The 19,539-nt window shown below is 42.6% G+C and overlaps 2 protein-coding genes across 3 annotated transcripts; both read left to right on the forward strand.

Moving 5' to 3' along the window:
* Window positions 1-1,190: 1,190 nt before the first annotated feature.
* On the forward strand, window positions 1,191-12,659 carry slc7a2 (solute carrier family 7 member 2). 2 transcript variants are annotated; one of them, XM_020084519.2, is made up of 12 exons: window positions 1,191-1,440; window positions 2,756-3,136; window positions 3,218-3,373; window positions 4,162-4,327; window positions 4,415-4,551; window positions 4,631-4,853; window positions 6,319-6,458; window positions 8,369-8,471; window positions 9,427-9,632; window positions 9,761-9,927; window positions 10,040-10,148; window positions 10,936-12,659. In XM_020084519.2, exons 2-12 carry the CDS (start codon window positions 2,767-2,769, stop codon window positions 11,124-11,126), a joined length of 1,968 nt encoding a protein of 655 aa, XP_019940078.1. In that variant the 5' UTR covers window positions 1,191-1,440; window positions 2,756-2,766; the 3' UTR covers window positions 11,127-12,659. The 2 variants fall into 2 exon arrangements, with proteins under 2 accessions (XP_019940078.1, XP_019940153.1); XM_020084594.2 differs by lacking the exon at window positions 6,319-6,458 and adding an exon at window positions 6,725-6,861.
* A 1,519-nt stretch (window positions 12,660-14,178) lies between these two features.
* Window positions 14,179-19,078, forward strand: pdgfrl (platelet-derived growth factor receptor-like). Its single transcript, XM_020079184.2, has 6 exons — window positions 14,179-14,380; window positions 15,060-15,333; window positions 15,418-15,569; window positions 17,049-17,342; window positions 17,871-18,007; window positions 18,747-19,078. The coding sequence occupies exons 1-6, from the start codon at window positions 14,326-14,328 to the stop codon at window positions 18,930-18,932; spliced, it is 1,098 nt and encodes a 365-aa protein (XP_019934743.2). The 5' UTR covers window positions 14,179-14,325; the 3' UTR covers window positions 18,933-19,078.
* Window positions 19,079-19,539: the final 461 nt, after the last annotated feature.

A 19,539-nucleotide genomic window follows, 5' to 3' on the forward strand; every position in this document is an offset into this window, starting at 1 on the left:
AGTTATATAAGATAAGGGTTATTTTGTGAATTTTGTTACAACAAATTGTCATAGATGGAGTGCAAATATTTTTTTAATCTCAAACTGCTTTTGTGTGAAAAGTGGACTAATTGAGTTTCTTACAAGAGGGACTAGCTAAAATGTGACTAAGCTTAGTCACATTTTAGTCACTCTATTTTGGATTTTTGAATTTTCAGTCATTAGATGGGAGCCATGTTGTCTGAGTGTAAACCATTGGCTGTATTTGTATTAGATGTAGGTATTTGTGTGTGGGTGTGTGTCAGCATTAGTTTCTCCAGTCAGCCCACCATCAAGGAAAGCATTTGCTTTGCCATCAGCATGCAGGTCAGATAATCAGCCCCTGCAGCCAAGATTTGGTGGGCGATCGGCCATTATATTTGGCCGGCCGGCTGAATGGACAAACAGAGAGAACTGGCTGTTGCCATGCTGTGTCTTCTCCAGTCTGCGGATTGGACGGTGTTTCTCGGGGCCAGCTGCCACCTTCCCACTGAGGTCTTAAGCTGGTTTGAGCTGGTCTTGGCAGAAACACTTGCCCCTGCAAACTAAACCTCAGTTGTAATTCGCAGTCAGTGTTTGGGAGAAAAAAATTTGACTTTTTTTTCTCTTAGAGGCACTCTAACCTGGAACTGAAGTTGCTATGGAGAGTCCGGGCTTTTGGTGGTGAGCCGTGTTATTGATTTTGCAATGTCCATGGGTCCAATAGCTCAGGGGACATTGAGCAATACCTGTCTTCCATTAAGGGGACTTAACCCCTCCACAGCACCGTAGCCCGTCCACCCTCCATTGACCAATCAGCACCCATGCTTTTAGCAGCACTCCTGTGGACCGCACTGGGTAAACAGTGATCTGCCTCAATGTTTGTCATTGTCAGTTGCCTAACCATTTATCAGTAGTCAGTAAGCATCTGGGCAGCTGGGATGTATTTGACCTGAGTGTACATTAGAAGTCACCATTTCTATCGCCAACCTCTCTCTGCACTGCACCTATAAGCTTATGGTGCACTGTTGCCTCAACGCAATAATATTCCTCCAAACCACAACCAAAGAGGTGAAACACCCCCGCACACACTTTTCCCTGGGGTCCCCTCCTTCTCCCCTCTTAGGACGTCACTCCCCTGACTGAGGCGAGTGTAAGGGCAATGTGAGGGCTGATCCTATGAAGAAACACTGGTGGGGACATAGAGGGGAGGAGTAAAAATACTGCTCTGCAAACGGCTGTACATGCCAGCATAGTCAATTAGTGTGGAGCAGACTGGTGGAGAAGGCTGAGTACATGGGATCATTTGATGTAATTTGACTTTTACCTGTGCTTCATGAGCATCTGATCAGCTGAAGAGCTTCCTGCAGGAGCAAGTGGGAATTAAAGCACGTCTGACATCCGTCTGTCTTCAGTCATATCCACACACAGTCATTCTAAAAGGTAGGTGCATGTCTCTTATGTAAAAAATAAAGTCTTAACATTTTTTCTACAGGGATTGTGCATGAATGTAAGAAGTGTAACAGTTTGCAGTAGTTGACTGTGAATCTGCAGTCTGCAGAAAACAAACCTCAGTATGTTAAGTGTTACATATGTGTTTCATGCTGCTGTTACTGTACAGTGTGAAATGTGCAGTTGATCACAGCACACGACAAGTCTGGAAGGATCCTGCATTTTCACAGTTTAGCTGACAAAATAAATTACTTCAATATGTTTTATTATTTTTCCAAAACTGACTAAATCTTTTTCTGCTCCCTGTGATGTCAAGTTTTAATCCACAATGTTCTTGGAGATGCTTTAATACAGCCCACATTGTCATGGTAATGGGCTGTCATCTCTCTTGGTCTGATAATTCACACTTATATGGAGATCAGTGCTTCTTTGGACGGTCGTCAGTGTAAATTTACGCTCAAGAAAATCAAAGTTTAGGTTCAGAGATGGAGCCTTAACTTCAAAAGCAGACTTGAAACTTTTCATTGGAGAGCAGGCATATTTCATTCCTTAATGATATTGTATTAATGCAAATATTTTAGGCAACCATGCCACTGATCCTATGAATGAAAAGAGACATTTCTAGACACAAGACAATAGAGACAAAGGAGACTTCACAGTTTCTTTTTTTATGATCTTTTTCAATGTAATTAGTAAAGAGAGCTGCTGGAATGTCTTTATTGTATTCATGGTGCTTTAATGAATGCAGCCCTTTGAGTACTTAGATCTGGACCATAAGCCCAAACAATAGATCTTAATGTGGTACTCACTGTATGAACTTTACCACGCTACAGTGCTTGGCAGCATTCCTAAATACATGTCATAGTTAGTAGGGTTAACATTCCCCCTGCAGCCCTACCCTCACCATTGTTTGTGTCTTCACACATTATGCAACAGACATTTTAAAAAAACATTTTCTGACAAGCTGCTCAAGATACAAAGCAGGTGGAGCCAAGTCAAACACAGCTCACACAACTTGGCTTACACAATTCTTCTACTTTCTAATATTAAGTGCAAATATGAACGATAAGATGCGATGACTGGATGAGATATTCCTGCAGTTGCTGCACTGTAGAGGACCTGATGCAATGCACAATATCATTCATTCAATCAAATAGCAGAATCATTTGTGGAGGGGGACATGAAACAGCATGTGTGGATAGGAAAGTTTACAGAAGACTCACACACTGTAAATTATAAAACTGTTCTTAGTAGGCGAGCTGCACAAGTATTTCTAGTCTGTTCTTCTCTCCCTCTCCCCCTTTAGACGGCTTCAACATGCTGGAGCAAGTTCTGTCATTCGGCCGCTCCCTGGTGCGCAGGAAAGTGGTCGACCTAAGCAACCTGGAGGACTCCAAGCTCTGCCGCTGCCTGGGAACTGTCGACCTCATTGCATTGGGAGTGGGCAGTACCCTTGGCGCTGGTGTCTACGTGCTGGCCGGCGAGGTGGCTAAAGGAAACTCCGGCCCCAGCATCGTCATCTCTTTTTTAATTGCCGCCCTGGCCTCCGTCATGGCCGGTTTGTGTTACGCCGAGTTTGGTGCCCGCGTCCCCAAAACAGGCTCTGCCTACCTATACAGTTACGTGACTGTCGGAGAGGTCTGGGCCTTCATCACTGGTTGGAATCTAATTCTCTCCTATGTGATTGGTGAGTTACTGAAAATGATTCAGATGTTACTCGAAGACAATACTGAGTTTTCATGCTGGCTGGTCTTTGTTCTCCTCACAGGTACCTCCTCGGTTGCCAGAGCTTGGAGTGGCACGTTCGATGAGATGATCGGAGGACACATAGAGATATTTTGTAAAACCTACTTCAGCATGAACTCTCCTGGTCTGGCTCAGTACCCTGACTTCTTTGCCGTCTGCCTGATACTGCTGCTCTCTGGTGAGGCAGCAAATTAGAAATCATAAAATTCAGCCAATGTGAGGCTGAAGACCTCAAACAGAGTGGTAATTAGGATTGTCAGATCTTGTTTTAAACAGCCAAATTTCATGAGCCAAAGCTGGCATAATCCATCAAAGAGCTGGTTGAGTAAGTGGTCACCGGGGCAAGGCACCCGCATGCTGGAGGCCGGGGCTTTGTGAGTCCAATTGGAGCACACACGCACACTCTTTTTTAAAAAGGCCCTGATAATTTTTCTAGTCTTCAGCAGCGCCTACTTTTCCACAGTCACAGCTGTGAACAGCCAGTTTCTTTACAACCTCAGACCACTGACATGCTCCAGTGAAGCAGCTGAGGGTTTTGGATCTTCAGCTGAATACAAAGTATTTATTTCTCGTGGTCAGATTCATGACAGTGCAGGGATTCAAACTATACTTTTATGACTTTTTCAAGTTAATCATGTGTTTTATCAATTGGCCTGCCAATGTAATGGTTACATTAAATCAGTGTGACCCAGGAACAACCCACTGGTGTTTGGAAGACAGTGCAACAAAGGACATTAATCCTTTTAAACAATTTCATAAAGTATATTACACTCAGTTCCATCAGTTTTACTTGTAGCTGTACAAATGTCAAACTATGACATTTCATATAATGTTATTTTATTGCCATGAACTAGTGTGTAGATAGTGTTTATATAGATGGATGGATAGAAGAAAAGTTAAAATAGTGATGATTGCAGCTGCTCAGCATCAGCGTGTTGTCATTGTTGTTGTCTTGTGTTTCTTCAGGGCTTTTGTCATTTGGGGTGAAGGAATCAGCCTGGGTCAATAAAGTTTTCACTGCAGTCAATGTACTCGTACTTTTGTTCGTCATCATCTCCGGCTTTGTCAAAGGAGACACATACAACTGGGAGATAAGTGAAGAATCCCTCATAAATGTGACCATAGTAAGAAGGTAATTTATTCAGACAAGAGGCAGCTTATAACTCAAATGTATTCAATATCGTTATGAAAATATGAAATAGCAGTTGATGTGTTTCAGAAACTTGTCAGTCACGGCCAACGTTAGCAGTGACTATGGAGTTGGAGGATTTATGCCGTACGGCTTCAGCGGGACTTTGGCTGGAGCTGCCACTTGCTTCTATGCTTTTGTTGGATTTGACTGCATTGCGACAACAGGTGAGCCTTACATAGACTGTGATTCAGTTTGACTGAATTCATTATAAGCTGAATGTTAATGTTTCTGTGTGTGTTTCAGGTGAGGAAGTTAAGAACCCGCAGAAGGCCATTCCCATCGGCATCGTGGTGTCACTGACCGTGTGTTTCCTGGCGTACTTTGGCGTGTCAGCTGCACTCACCCTCATGATGCCCTACTACCTACTGGATGAGAAGAGCCCTCTGCCCATGGCCTTTGAATATGTGGGGTGGGGTCCTGCCAAATATGTGGTGGCTGTGGGTTCACTCTGTGCCCTTTCTACCAGGTAACCGTCAGTTACGTTCATGTCAACTGAGTTAAGAACCAATTATCATTATTCAAGACAGATCAAATCATTTGGATGTTAGCTTCACTGTATCTGAGTCAGCAGAATGTATTACTTTGATCTGTGCATGCTGTAGATGGGTGATAATGGTGATGAGATCTGGTCTAAATTGTGACCATATATCTCTGTCATTGTCTTGTTATTGGATTGATTCCTGTTGCTTAGTGGGGCTTAGTGGATGCAGTGCTTAATTCTCCTTTGAGATACCTTCATGTCTTTATAATGTATTTTATATAATTCAGGTATCATAAATTATAGAGATATTCAGATACCAGCTTCATAAAATCCCCTGCAATACTGCCAAAAATACACGGTCAGGCATTGGCGAGTATGTAAATCTATGTGCCGATCTGATACTAAGTCTTTAACGTTTATGAGTTTCACCCAGATAAAACTGCAATTTTCTTTTCATGCAAATTACTACATATTTGCCACTCCAAGACAGCAGTTGTGCTGCGTGCCACTGGCAAGTACTGTTTTTAGAGCAGTGAAGAAGTGATATCCGGCAGTGTAGCATTAGCCACAGCTAACTAAAATGTCAGCAATATGGCAATATTACACCCAGGAAAGTCCCACAAGTAAAACACTGATAAGACTTTTATTTTGAAGGGTGGCCCTAGTGTTGCCAAATACAAGACTAGTAATATGCTGTATAACAATGAAAGCCTTCATCAACTCTATAAAGGGTTAATAGCATACAGCTGTTAAAATAGGTTATATAAGTTGTTTTGAAATGCACTAGTTTTGGATCGGTACTTGGTATATACAAAGTCCAGGTATGAGAATCATTGTCTGCAAGGGAAAGTTGTATCTGAACATCTCTAATAAATAATGTGGGCAAGTTTATCTCTAAATGTTGGTGCATCTTAATTTGGTCCTTCTTTCCTGAGGGTTTTAGTTCACCTTAAGTTTTCTGTCAACAAACCCTGGTGGACGTCAGTCACTCTCTTGTCCCTTGATCTACACTCATGTGCATATTATCAAATTTCACTCCAGCCAATTAAATCAAATCAGTAAATTCTTGCAGAAATCGTCACAGCAGTTGGCCGTCCTCCAACAGTTTTAATCACTATTTAGCAAAAAGACAGTTTTCAAAGAGTCTCTTTATGATTTACTGCAACTTAACTTTCACACAAGAAGGACAGATGATGAAAGACATCAGAAATGTTTTAGTTTCCTCCATTAAGTGTCTTTAAGTTGATGTAAATGACTGGACGGTAAAAATGATGATACAAGAGGACAAATACCAACAGGAAAGAAAGACATTCATTGATTTGAATCATGCTCTGAAGCTTTAAAGATGTGACTGTTGATGTGTGGTGTGTTTGTGCTTCTGTGTTTTGTGTGTCTGTTTGGCGCTCTTGACTAACGTGTTGGTCTTGCATGTCTCTGCTGTTTCACGCAGCCTGCTGGGCTCCATTTTCCCTATGCCTCGTGTAATCTATGCTATGGCAGAGGATGGGGTGCTTTTCAAAGTCTTAGCCCGAATCAATCCTAAGACGAAGACCCCACTTATTGCCACTATGACCTCCGGTGTAGTAGCAGGTGAGAGCCGGGGGGTGTCCAAGTGAGATGCTAATCTTTCTCCACCGATCAACTGTGAAAGACGCAGAGGAATCTGTTGGTTTCTAAATTTCTTGTACTACAGTCATCCTAAAATTGCACTACTTTATTAATGTTCTGCTTTGAATTATTCATTTCATTAGAGGTTTTCCTGCCATAGACGTGTTGTTCTTTCACAGTTGTGCAGGTGTCATGTTTTTTTTTCCCCAGAATGCCCTCATCTTAACCATGAACCCTCTTCTCCCTAGCCTGTTGGGCTCCATGTTCCCTCTGCCGCGCATTCTCTTTGCCATGGCACGAGACGGTATTCTGTTCAAATTTATGTCCAAAGTGAGTAAGCGCCAGTCACCTGTGGCTGCCACCATGGCGGCAGGTACCACTGCGGGTAAGCTCCCGCGACCAGGACTCGCCTCTCATTGGGGTTGTGATGTGGCCTTGCTTGGGTTTTTAATTAAACTTTGTGCACACGTCGTCAGGTGGTGATGGCTGCATGTTAAGTGGTGGTGATTTAAAGCATGTGTCAAAACATTAGTCATTATTAAGGTTGTTTTTGTTTTTTTTAAAGAGTTCTCTTGTCCACCTGGCTAAAAAATAAAAAAGAGAGACTTAGCTCCTGGAAACGTGTGCTGTGTAGTGGAGTAGCCATGCTAGCAGCAGCCCCTTTAAGAATGCAGAGTCAGTCGGTCAGTTAATCAGTGGTCCACCACAGGCTGAGATATTGCAACTATTGGCCCCTCATGATTAACTGTAATAACCTTGGTTAACCTTTGATCTTTCATCCAGAATTTGTCAAAATAACTGTACCATACAAAATGTTACCTATCATGCAAAGCTGGTGAACATGGTGAACATTATTGTACTGTAGCATGTTCCTCAAAGAGCCAATCCCTAAGCACAGCTTCACAGAGCTGCTCTGGATCTATCAGTACTTTTGGGATAATTAGACAGTGTTGGAAGTACTGAAACATATATTAAAAGTACCACATTTACTTTTCTACTTCAATTAAGTAAGTACTTGCATTTATACGTAACATAAAGTATTAAAAGTAAAATTACTACACTACATCATTATGTTTGAGTTTCGGCCTCCTCTAAATCCATTTTAAAAGTTGCTGCAGGAGGCGGGGTTTAATGTTTCCTGTCTGCTCTGTTTGAGTCAGTGGACCACTTCCCCTCTTGTTAATTATTACATCTTTTAAAAATATAAAAAACAATGTGAACATCTAACGCAATATGACCTACATAAGACATAAGACACAAACACATAGACACACATAGAGAGAGATTCAAACACTGTGGTCTGTGATGACTGTGGTGGTGCTCATACAGAGTGAAGAACGCCTACTTGTACAGGCTTCCTGCTCAGTAGGACCCAGGTGTTCAGTTCATAGTCACATCCTGCTCACTGCACTGAGGCTTTAAGACCTGCAGGGTGAATGACCTGGGGAAGGGGCTGGCAGATGTGAACCCTCGGACACCACCGCAGGCCATGTACTGAACACCTGGTCAGAGAGAGTTGTTATTTGTGAGGCGCAGCGGACGACTACTGCTCTGTGTTAGAGCTGCACAGCTGAGATAAGCTCCATACTGGAGTCATGTGCGGGGATACATGAGAGGCACCGCCACAGTGTCTCACATCAAACCAAACATGGTATGGAGACAATCACAGCTGGCAGCTCGTCACTGTCTCTTGTGAAAATATGTCTGCATGAAATTTAATCTGCATCTGTTTGTGTTGATGTGCGTTTGTTGGATGTTGCATTTTTTGTAATTGCAAGAATATTATTGTTGCTCTTTTGTTCATGTATATCAAATTCAACTTTTAGTATTTGAAATGTATGGTTTCATCTATTTCATGCTCTTTTTGTGTTTATTTGTTTTGCTCGCTGCAGCCATCATGGCTTTCCTGTTTGACCTCAAAGCCCTGGTTGACATGATGTCCATTGGAACCCTGCTGGCCTACTCGCTGGTCGCTGTTTGTGTACTGATCCTCAGGTGGGTACATTTATAGAAAGTCACTACAAATTAGGAAAGAAAACTTATTTGTGCAGTATTGTGAAATAGCTTTCGTGAGCTTTTCTCTGAGCCCACAGGTATGATGCCCGGTTACTGGTGATGTAAGAGCTGTGAATGCTTCCATTGTATGAATGTGAAGTGGCTGCTTGACTGAATTAAGGTGTTTACTTTGGTTTGTGTACTTGCCTACCTCTGTACTTGCTGTGCACCTCTATTGGTAACACCGGGGTGATTCATCACCACAGCCACAGCAGACACTGACGCTGTGTTCCTTTTCTGGTTTGAACCAGATTCACAGGCCTCACTTGTTTTGTAAAGTAAAAAAAGACCTGAAGCTATTCGAGAGAAATGAAAAAGTAGTGCAGTTTTGCAGGCTACGCTCCGTTCCAGTCTAAGTTGGGGGTCACGACTTTGTGGCTGAGATTTCTGATTTCTGCCTCCAGGAAGTCCTGGTGCATGACGCCAAACATAAACAAAAGTCATGGCCCACCATGACAAGCTGATGTTTTTCTGGCAAGAGATTAGACAACTGAGCTTTCAAACATAAACGAAAGGGGTTTACTATCTCTAAATTTTGAGATATTATCTTGTCATTGATTTACACCATAGACGTTAGATGGACCTCATTTCCTCCCTCTGCCAAAAGAATGAAGATGAAATATCCCAAATACAGTTAATGCCATATGGCTTTTAATGTCCTTTGTCGTGTCACGACATGTCACCCTGTTTTAAGCATCAACTAACAACTTCAAAACAAACCTACAGGAAACATTAGAACTTGGACATGTGAAAATACATTTATTTGATGTTTACTTCCCGCTTCAACTGGTGTTCCATTGTGTCTTTTTCTCTAGAGGGACAGACAATCTTGGCTTAGGAGTCTGCAATAATGCATTTGAAAATTAGTAACATATGACCTTTAACCTTTGTCCAGATATCAGCCGGACGGATCTCTGGAGCGGCGTGCAGGTGAGAGGGATTACCTGTCGCCTGCAGAGGGCGAGTCAGACCTGACAGAGTCCGAGTCCCACCTCCACATGCTGAAGAGCGGCAGCTCCACCCTGCAGACTGTCCTGCACCCGCCTGTCTCACCCTCTGAACATTCCTCCAGTGTGGTCAACATGTCCATCTGTGTACTCGGTTGGCATCCTGCTTTTAACATTGTCATATTCGAGTTCTGGCTCAAATGATTTTTTACGATGTATTGTAAAGACTGTAGCCTGTTTAACATTTGATTCTCTGTCTCATCATGTCTTCTTAAACCACAGTGCTGGTTGTGTGCGTGGTCAGCTATCTCACCACGTACCACATCAGCTGCATCCTTCGTGCGGAGGTGTGGATCCTGGCGTTGCTGTGTGTGTGTCTCCTCATCTTCAGCGGCTGCGTCTTCATGGTCTGCAGGCAGCCTCAGACAAGCAAGAAGGTCTCCTTCATGGTGAGTAGAAGCTCAATACGTCTGCTGGTTTTCGATCCAAGTCCTCCATCATGGAACAAGGTTAATCAAACATATCAAACCTGAGTGTTACATGTGCTTTTCATCATCACAGGTTCCTCTTCTGCCTTTTCTGCCCATTCTGAGCATCTTTGTCAACATTTACCTCATGGTTCAGCTGAGTGGAGATACGTGGATACGTTTCTCTGTGTGGATGGCTGTGGGTGAGTGTCTTTTAAAGTTATGAACTGCCGTGTAGCTGTACACATTTTGAGACGTGGGCTGATTGTAATGGATAAACAGACTTCCTGTACTTTTGTTGTGAGGTTTCCTGTCATATTTACATTTGAACTTTTGTACTCAATAAACAATCCAGACATTTGATAGAGTCAGACTAGCAGTCTCCCCCTGCTTTTAGTCATTACGCTATGCTGAGCTATCTGCTGGCAGTCATTTATGATTTATTGATTAGGATAAATGTGGGTATTACAGCAGCCCAAGACGAAATACAGGTAAAAGAAAATCTAATAAAAATAGAAGAGAACTGGTAGAGTACACACCTCCATCATGGCCCTACAGTCCCCTTTTATTCAATCAAGCTGCAAACACACGTAGATATCAGTCCCCAAGTTTGGTGGTAATTTGTCCAGTAGTTTTTGTGTCATGCTGCTAACAAACAAGCAAACACAGATATTAAAAACTACTTACAATTAACCCGGCAATTAAATACTGGAATATACATTTGTGCAAATGCAACAGACAATATATTGTTGCAGTATGACATTGGATATATGTTTTTGGTAAAAAAATTCTAAATCAGTGGTGGAGGTTCTCAGTGGTCAGCATGTGTCCACTGCAGTTGTATAGTCTGATGACAGTGTGCACAAATGAATGGCTGAAGCTTCGTTTTGCTGTTGGTGAGACGAGCTGGTGGCTGAATCCTGAGAATAGCTATTCCATTAATAGCCTGTGTTTTTATCACCTCATATATTTGCCGTCACCCCTTCTCAGGCTTCCTGATATACTTTGGCTATGGCATGTGGCACAGTGTGGAGCGCCAGCGGCAACTCCAACGCTCTCTAAGCAGCAGTAACACAACCCAGGAGCAGAGCAAGAGCAGCAGGGAGAAGCAGGCTGGTGTGGGTGCTGCAGGAAAAGACCAGGAGCGTTTCCTCTTCCCAGAGAAGACGAGCCAGTGTTAAAGGTTTCCAGCGCGGTCACAGACTCTGCGAGGCAACAGATGCATAAAAGCACACAGCAGCTCTGCCTTCATGCACCTGTATATGCTGCTTCACCGTGCGGGCTTCAGTCACGAGCACATTGAGCCTGTCAGAAAGGCAGTGTCAGTATTCTGTGTCAGCGTGATGGAGAGCTGCTCTGTCATCATGATGAGACCGTCCTGTACGTCACATGGTCTTTCATGGACAACATGGAGGCAGCACAGAACTTACACCAGAGAGAGACGCTCATTTCCTTTAGCACTGAACACTGCAGTGACACTTCTCTGTTTCATAATGGACTCCAGTTTTTAATGCATGACACACTGTCTTTCCTGTCGGTTTTTACTCTTTGAAATCTGTGGGATCCTCTCGAAGGTCCAGGATATTATTAGATTTTGATACATCACTTATGTATTTGTATTTTATGTAATGTTGGTTAAAGCACTTGTTTAAGGCAGAAACAGAGCCAATGTTATTTATAGAATATTAGAGGTGGTGTGTGCATTGGTGTTGCATATGCATAAATGTGAAATGGTGATATCTGTATAAAAAAGATCATAGAACACTGAGGCATTTAGACCAATGTACAATAGTTTTGTAGGCACCATGTTGTGATTGTACGTCAGTGACCTTAACATTTGGCCAAACACTGATGGGAAAAATTCCGGCCTGTGTAGGTAACAGAATCATAGCAATATTTACTGTACTTATTGAGATCTCTGTAGCTGTAGTGGTGGTTTTAATTCTGCACAGGTTTAATTTTTACTCTTACTTGGGTGTGGTTTATGTATGAACTGTAAAAATCTCAATATGAGGATTGTTATAAGACAGAACTTTACTCAGAAAGTATTAGATGTTTCTTTTTCTTCACTCTGTCAGATCACAACACTGTGTTTTCATCTGTCAATAATAATTAATAATAATAGGATAGGATCATTTTGTGTTATTCTGATACGTCGCAGACTCTCTGTTGATATCACCTTCATGATATTATTTTAACTAGTGTGCCACCTAACAAGAGGCAAAACAATGAATTACAAGTGAAAGTATTAAGTACACTAATGTTGTTTCTGCAGCATATTTTAAATGAAATGGGCATTTTCTTCCAGGATTCTCCTCTTTGTGTTTAGTGTCTCACTTCAACGTGTGTTTTGACTTGATGCAGAGATAGCATCAGTTCCTCTGGGCTGTCAGGGGCCACCTGGATTTTACTTGTACTATGAATTGAAAGGCTCAGTGAGCTCTGGTTTACAGGAGAAACCTGTTTACTGTCTGACCTCTGACCTTTCCAGAGGTCAGGTGCGGTGGCTGCATGTCTGGTGACTGATGTGTGAAGTGGTCTTAATAAATAGGGAACTAATTCAGATGCTGTTTCAGCAGGACAGAGGTGTGTATTCTACATTAACAGGGAAGTAACAGGATAAAGCAGATAGAAGTAGTCAGGGAGTTGTATCATTGGTATCAACTGCACAGACAAATACAATAAATATGTTTTCAAAAAACACCCTTTAAAAAGGTGTTTCATCTTGTTTGTCCTTTAGTAGAAAGATTGGTATGGCAGCAACACATGGCCATTCAGAAATGACTTCACATTCTTGCTCATATAACTTCTGATTGTTTGATACATCACACATCCTTTCACATAGGAGGGGTGAGTAAATATGTTTATGACTAATTAAACCTGGCCCATTTATTTTTCACCTCCTTTGGATCTATGCTTCTACATTAGATCATGAACATTATCACACATCTAATTCACAAAATAGACATTTGGGGTTTTGTGTCATGTTTCACATTTTTTTCTACAACTGGTTACAGATTCTCTGGATCATCCATCTGTCGTTCTGTCGAGTGTTTGTCATTCTCTGCCAATGAAGAAGAGTTCAAAACCACAACCTTCACTCGGTCGTTAAGCTTAATATAATAAGAAGAAATATTATTTAAAAAATAAGAATAGAGGACAAGATGGTGATTATCCCCTGTTTACAAATGTGACATTTATTGTGATAATTATCAATATTGACTGATGTGAAAATTGTTCTCTTGATTATTTTGAGTAATATTGCTCAGCCCAAAGAGCTCCATTTTGTGCTTGGGTGAGATGAGCCAGTGGCTTAATCTCATTGCCAGATAGAAAGCAAATATCTCTTGAGAATGTGCAGCTGTTCGATTGATATCCTGTTTTTGGCATCTTTGCTATCCATCCACCATCCCACTTAGTCTTTGAGGGTTGGAACCAGTCCCAGCTAAGATTAGAGGAGAGGTGGTACACACCCTTGACAGATCACCAGTGTATCACAGGGCCAACATACAGAGAAAAACAACCATTTACATTCACATCCACACCTGTGGACAACCCACACAGACATGGGGAGTAAACTGAAAATCCTCAGGAAACCACAGCAGAACCTGGATTCGAACCAGGAACCCCCTTGCTGTGAAGTGACACATGTTCTGTAAATTTGCTCATATAAAAAAGCATTCCTGAACAATAATGTAGGTTTGAAAAAAAAAGAAGATGGTTCCTGTCAACCATGTGGTGTGATCCTCTGTCACTATGAACATCTGGAACCAGATCAAGGCTATAATTAAGCCATGAAATATAATGGAATGAAAGGAAAATGAAATTTAATGTAATATAAAGCTGATTTGTTGACAATATTCATCACCTATGTTGAAATCTACTGCTTCACTGAGCTTTAAATCATTTACCCACATTGCATCAGTAGCCACACCCCACTGAGTTATGTCACAGCGTGTGCTTGTAAAGAGTGTCCGAACACTTAACACCTGCAGTGACATCATTGACTGGGATGGTGAGCAACATGTGGAAGCATGAAGCCCTCCAGGGAATCTGCTTCAGTCTGTGTGGCTTTACCTTTTAAAAAGCAGCACAGTTCACACACAGAACCAGCAGAGGGCTCCAGAGTATGTGTCAAAACCTCGAGTCTGGGCCTGAGGGGAGAGTAAAAAACAGAAGGTTCTCTAAAAAGTAATTTTCCCTTTTCCTCTCAGCGTGCGAGGGGGAGGATGGAGCTGGAAATCTGAACAGGGCAGCTGGAGCCTGCAGAGATCCAGCGACGTTCCGAGCCTGACCTCCTTTCCAACTTCACCGAGCCTCCCCTCATCTCCACGGCCCCTGTAGAGCTGTCACTGCCACTGACCATCCCATCAGCACACCATGAAGTCCTGGGTCCTGCTCTGTCTGGCACTGCTTTGGCTGGAGCTCCACAGTGGTGAGTGAGTCTCCATGTCTGCGACGTAGATTTCTGAGGGAATCTGTTAATTTCATCATGAGGTCCTGGAGTGTAACCTGGAGGTAGAGGGGCGATTAGGTAATCTGACGTTGTGTACATCCTGTGAGGGGTTGTAGAGTGGGAGGTGCATTCACAAAGAGGTAAATCTCATCCATAAATGGCAGAGATAAACACTGTCAGTCATTCTCTTTGTTTCCAAACAGATGAAATGCCATATATCTGCTATATTAGAATTTTCCACAATGCATGTAAAGGTTTCTGCAGGTTTGCATGAAGTTTTTGAAGAGTGTCTCTGCAGAACTACTCAAACTCAGTGGATGTGAGGCATGCAACAGGCGTTTCTAATTAACTGGCCTTGGCTGCTGACTTCTCTCTGAGTGCTCAGTAAAGCTGCACTCAGGAATAAAACAACAAACCCTGAAACTCCGCAGTAGTGGAACAGAGTTTTTCCCATTGCTTTCTGTGTTCTGTGCCCACTGATGAAAAACAGGACATTTTGTGCCAGTAACAAGGATTTCACACTTCCTGTTTCCCAGCTGGTGGAAACACAGAGAGTAGAGGAGTTTAGTGAGGACCGACTTCCAGTCTCAGTGAGATGTGCTGACGTTCTGTTTTTATCTTTATTATTTACTCTTCTCTTTTGCCTTGGTGTTTTCAGGTGACTGCCAACAACCCAAGCGAAGAAAAGAGTCAGGAGACAACCGCATCAGGCCGGGAGGGAAACGGGTGAAGTTGCGACCCACCAAAGTTAAGGATGTAGTGGGTAAAGGTCAGTCCCTGCTGACGCAGGTCTTGGATAAAGGCCGCTTCCTTCGCTTGGGACAAACCACGACTCTGACTCCTGGGAGCAACATGGAGCTGCGCTGCAAAGGCAGCAACATTGGATGGTCATACCCGACCTACCTGGACACCTTCAATGACTCACGCCTCAGGTGCTGCACCGAGACATCAGCTCGATGTCAAGTCGTAAGCTGACGTGAATGTGAAGATCTTATGTTGTTGTTCCCTCCCTCCAGCATCAAGCAGAGCGACAAGTACAGTCAGCTGATCCTGACGTCCCCCTCTGCTGCTGACACAGGGGCCTACAGCTGCTGGGTGATAATGTGTGATGGGACCGAGTGCGAGAAGGACCACGATCACTCCTATGTCTCATACATCTACTTCACAGGTGATTAAATACATGTACCCATCACATTTACGATGAGGGACATCTGCACAAGTAAACAGTGGCTCTACAGGTGTCGCTCAGAGTGACAAACCCCCCGACCTGGCACACCCCCTCACCTCTGTGGAGCCTTTCAGTTTTAAAGCTCATTGTTTTGAAACGTACAGCCCGTAATGTTCAGCAACAGCAGACACAAAAAAGCTCAGATAAACCCTGTGTACACAACCTGCCGCACACCAACCTGCCCACAGACACACACAGAGAGTAGCTGGTGACAACGACATCCCATTTGGCCGCCAAGAAGTCAGACATTTCTCTGTGGAGCTGCTGGAGACCAAAGCAGAGCTAAAAAGAGAGTGAGTATTGGATGAGCATTTAACAGGTGGATTCAAACATGACTCCAAATAAATAATCATATGCCTCTTGGTCTGCTAGATGTGTAGAGGGAACTAGATATTAATCTTTAGCAAAATCAACTTCATATTGACTCTATTGTAGCGATCAGTTATCTGGTCGCTCTGACTGGACAGTAGGAGTGTGAGTGTGACTGTTAAGCGTCCGAGTTACATGTTTTTGTTGTTTTTGTAATATTGTGTTGAAGTTCTGACTTGATTTATATAGTTTTCAGGACAGTCTTACATTTTTATGTTTATTGGTAATATAGTTGACATTACTGCTGGGTGTGGTGTCCATACACTATGTGAATTAAGTCAATGCTGACACATGATGGTTAAGACCTGCCATCACATGACACTCCAGTGGTAGGTTATGGGAGTAAATCAAAATTCAAACATCAGTTCACTTACTCCGAAGGCTTACCACACGTTTATCACTATTGTGTTTACAAAGAAAGGATTTCTTAAAATTAAATTCATAAATACTTCTCGGTCATTTGAGTCTTGCAGTGCTGCAGTGAAAGAATGTGAAACTCCAGGAAGCAAGGCTGATCAGCCCTGCTGTAGAACATCTGTTTCTGTTTGAAACCCATAATGTATCCCACTGAAAAGCCGAGCTGTGTTTTACTATGAATTAACCGACTGCGGTTTAATGTCTTGTCTTGTATAAATACACAGCTGCTGAAGATGTTGGCAGATTTTTATTTTCTCACAGTGCAAACAGTGAATTCACTGTAATGACTGTGTTAGAAATACAAACATTTCAAGACCCTTATCCGTTCAATCAGAGTTAAGTGTCGCCTTTCAGGGGGACACAAAGATTTCCAGGATTTCCATCATCCTTTGAAGCTAATGAATGAAAGCTACTTCTATCATAACCTGTCTGTATATCAGCTTTCAGCGCTCTCAGTCAGTCCAGGGTTTCTGTTTGGAGTGTCAGTGATCAGCAGATGTTTCCCTGCTGCTGCTTTACCGCCCATTTCGATTCAAGTGCTTTGTTACACAGTAATAAAAGGAGAAAATACATGTGCAACTTATTTGCATAGATGTACCACTAATTGTTTGGCCCCTTTTTTTGTCTGACAAGACAAAGACAACCTCTTCGTCCCTTCCACCATCCACTTTGAGATTGTGTACCTGCGCCCGAACAGCCCTGCTGTGGTGCCCTGTCGTGTGACCGACCCACAGGCCAAGGTGACCCTGCACAGAGAAGTCCCTCCGGAGGAGATCCCAGCCAACGAGACCCTTGTGACCTACGAGCCCACCAGGGGCTTCGTCTTGCAGAAGCCCAATCCGAAGCTCCGGGGAGTGTTCTACTGCAAGGCTGTGGCCAAGGGGACCCCTCAGATCTCCACCAAGTACCAGCTCCTCTACGTGGAGGGTAGGAACACAGCAATCACACGATGTGCTCATAAACACACTAACACACTGTATAATGCTGCCCCAACAATTTACCTGAATCTTTGACTGTCAAACACAACCATATAACCTGTCACTTTACTAAAAGGACCAGCAACCACAGTGAGAGGCGTTTTCACAAAGTCATGAATCAAATTCTCGCTCTGCTTCGTCAGCTTCTAGGAAAAAGGTTGTATTTCAGAGCTGTCCGAGGCCTCGGCGCCCCTCACTGCTCCGCTCAGTTTATGTGGACACATGCCAGCTGAAATGGAAACAAAGTGGGAGGAGGGATTCAATCAATTGAAATTGTGCTTTAGGTTAAATTTAGCTTCCATGAGGACTAAATGTTTCAGCATCAAGTTTGACATCTGAAAAGGAAATCAACTTCCACATGAGCTTGTTGCCTTCAGCAGCTGATATCACAATAACTCCCAACACACTGTGGATAGATACACTTCTCTGTGTAAACGACACATGATGAGAAATTCTTTGCCTTTTCTTGTGCTGACAGTTCCCAGTAGTCCACCGTTTGCGAGCCTAGAATTGTCTCCAGGGTCTGTGAGAGGAGGCGAGAACATGAATGTAACATGCGTCGCGCTGGGGGAGCCTGAGGTGGACGTGAGCTTTGTGTGGTCTTATCCTGGTCAGGTAAGACGAACAGTGCACGCTCAAAGTCACATGGTATAAACCGAAGACGACCAATCTACCACCGATAATAGAGATTATACTTACTGCTAACTGGAAAGATTTCAAAAATTAAGATATGAAATAGCTCATAAGAATTAATGTAATGTACCAAGTGACAGTTCTGTTTTCAGTTTTTAAGGATTTTGTTGTTTCTATTCCATGAACAAATTCACTAGATAGAAATGTCTTTAAATAAATATCAGATAGAATATGATTTCAGACACCGTGTAAACAGCAAGAAGTTAAATATCTGGATTTAGCAGATCCAGTACAATTGAGTTGATGATCAAGTCATAAGTTAAAGACAGAATCAAGCACTTTTCAGTTTTGCCATTCACTCATTCACACCCACATTCACACAGTGCGTCTGCATGTGCAATGGGGGAGACGGGGATCAAACTGTCAGTCATATGGTTAGTGGACGACCCGCTCTGATCCACAGCCAAATGAAATATTTTCTAACAATGTTAGATAATTATGAAAGTTCACATTTTGACTGTGTGATTTACAGTTTGTCTCGTATAATTTAGGTAAAACAATGTGATTGACTGTTGTTGTTAAGTTGTAACAGTGATGATCATTCTGATGAATAACCAGTCACACCTTTAAAGTTAGTTTTTAATTTTTGATAATCTGATATTCCAGTTCTCATGATTAAACTCGCAGATTAAACAGCAGCCATGTTTGTTTTATTGTGTAGGACCTTCGTCCCGTTCACATCTTCACCTCCTGGCGGCTAGTTAACCGTGGAATGGGTCACATCACACGGGTCTCCCAAAGTGTCATGACCGTGGAGGACATGGAGACCATTGACTTTGGAAACTACGTCTGTAAAGCCAAAAACCAGCACGGTGAGACGTTCGTGACCATCAACATCTCCAAATAGTCCAGACAATGAGGATTATTTTTAATGTTGAAGTGTTTTCCTCATCTTGTTTAGATTTAATTGTAACACACCAAACAGTGAGACCACATGAAATCAACATGTACTAGACTGCACATGGTAATAATAAAGATTTGCTATGTACTTGACTTGAGAGTTAATTTTAACTTTTAAAAGCATCAAGTTGAAGCCTCATTTAAAGTTTCAAAGCAGCAGCAGTGCGACAGTGAAGAAACACCCACGAAAACAAATCTCTTCAGACTCTGGTTTAAAGCTGAGCAGTGTACCAGGCTGACGTCCTAATGTTCTCCATATGTGGAATGTGATGTGCAGGCCCAGAACTCACTGTGGTCCAATGCAACACTTGCTGCACTGAATCGTTGCTGGTTGTTATGATTTAGAAAAATACTTTAGATGAGAATGTTGTGTGGTTTAGTGAAACATTTGATCCGAGCATCAGTCACCAGACTGGACTGATGTGAACATTAACTCCACTGAGATAAAAACCTGCTGAGTTTGGAAACTCAGGAAATTCCTGTGATGTAACTTTTCAAGACAAACCTACAGAACTTAATCTGAATAAATTAACAACATATGCAGATAAAAGTAG

The sequence above is a fragment of the Paralichthys olivaceus genome, chromosome 9, assembly GCF_024713975.1.
Source record: "Paralichthys olivaceus isolate ysfri-2021 chromosome 9, ASM2471397v2, whole genome shotgun sequence".
Taxonomy (NCBI): domain Eukaryota; kingdom Metazoa; phylum Chordata; class Actinopteri; order Pleuronectiformes; family Paralichthyidae; genus Paralichthys; species Paralichthys olivaceus.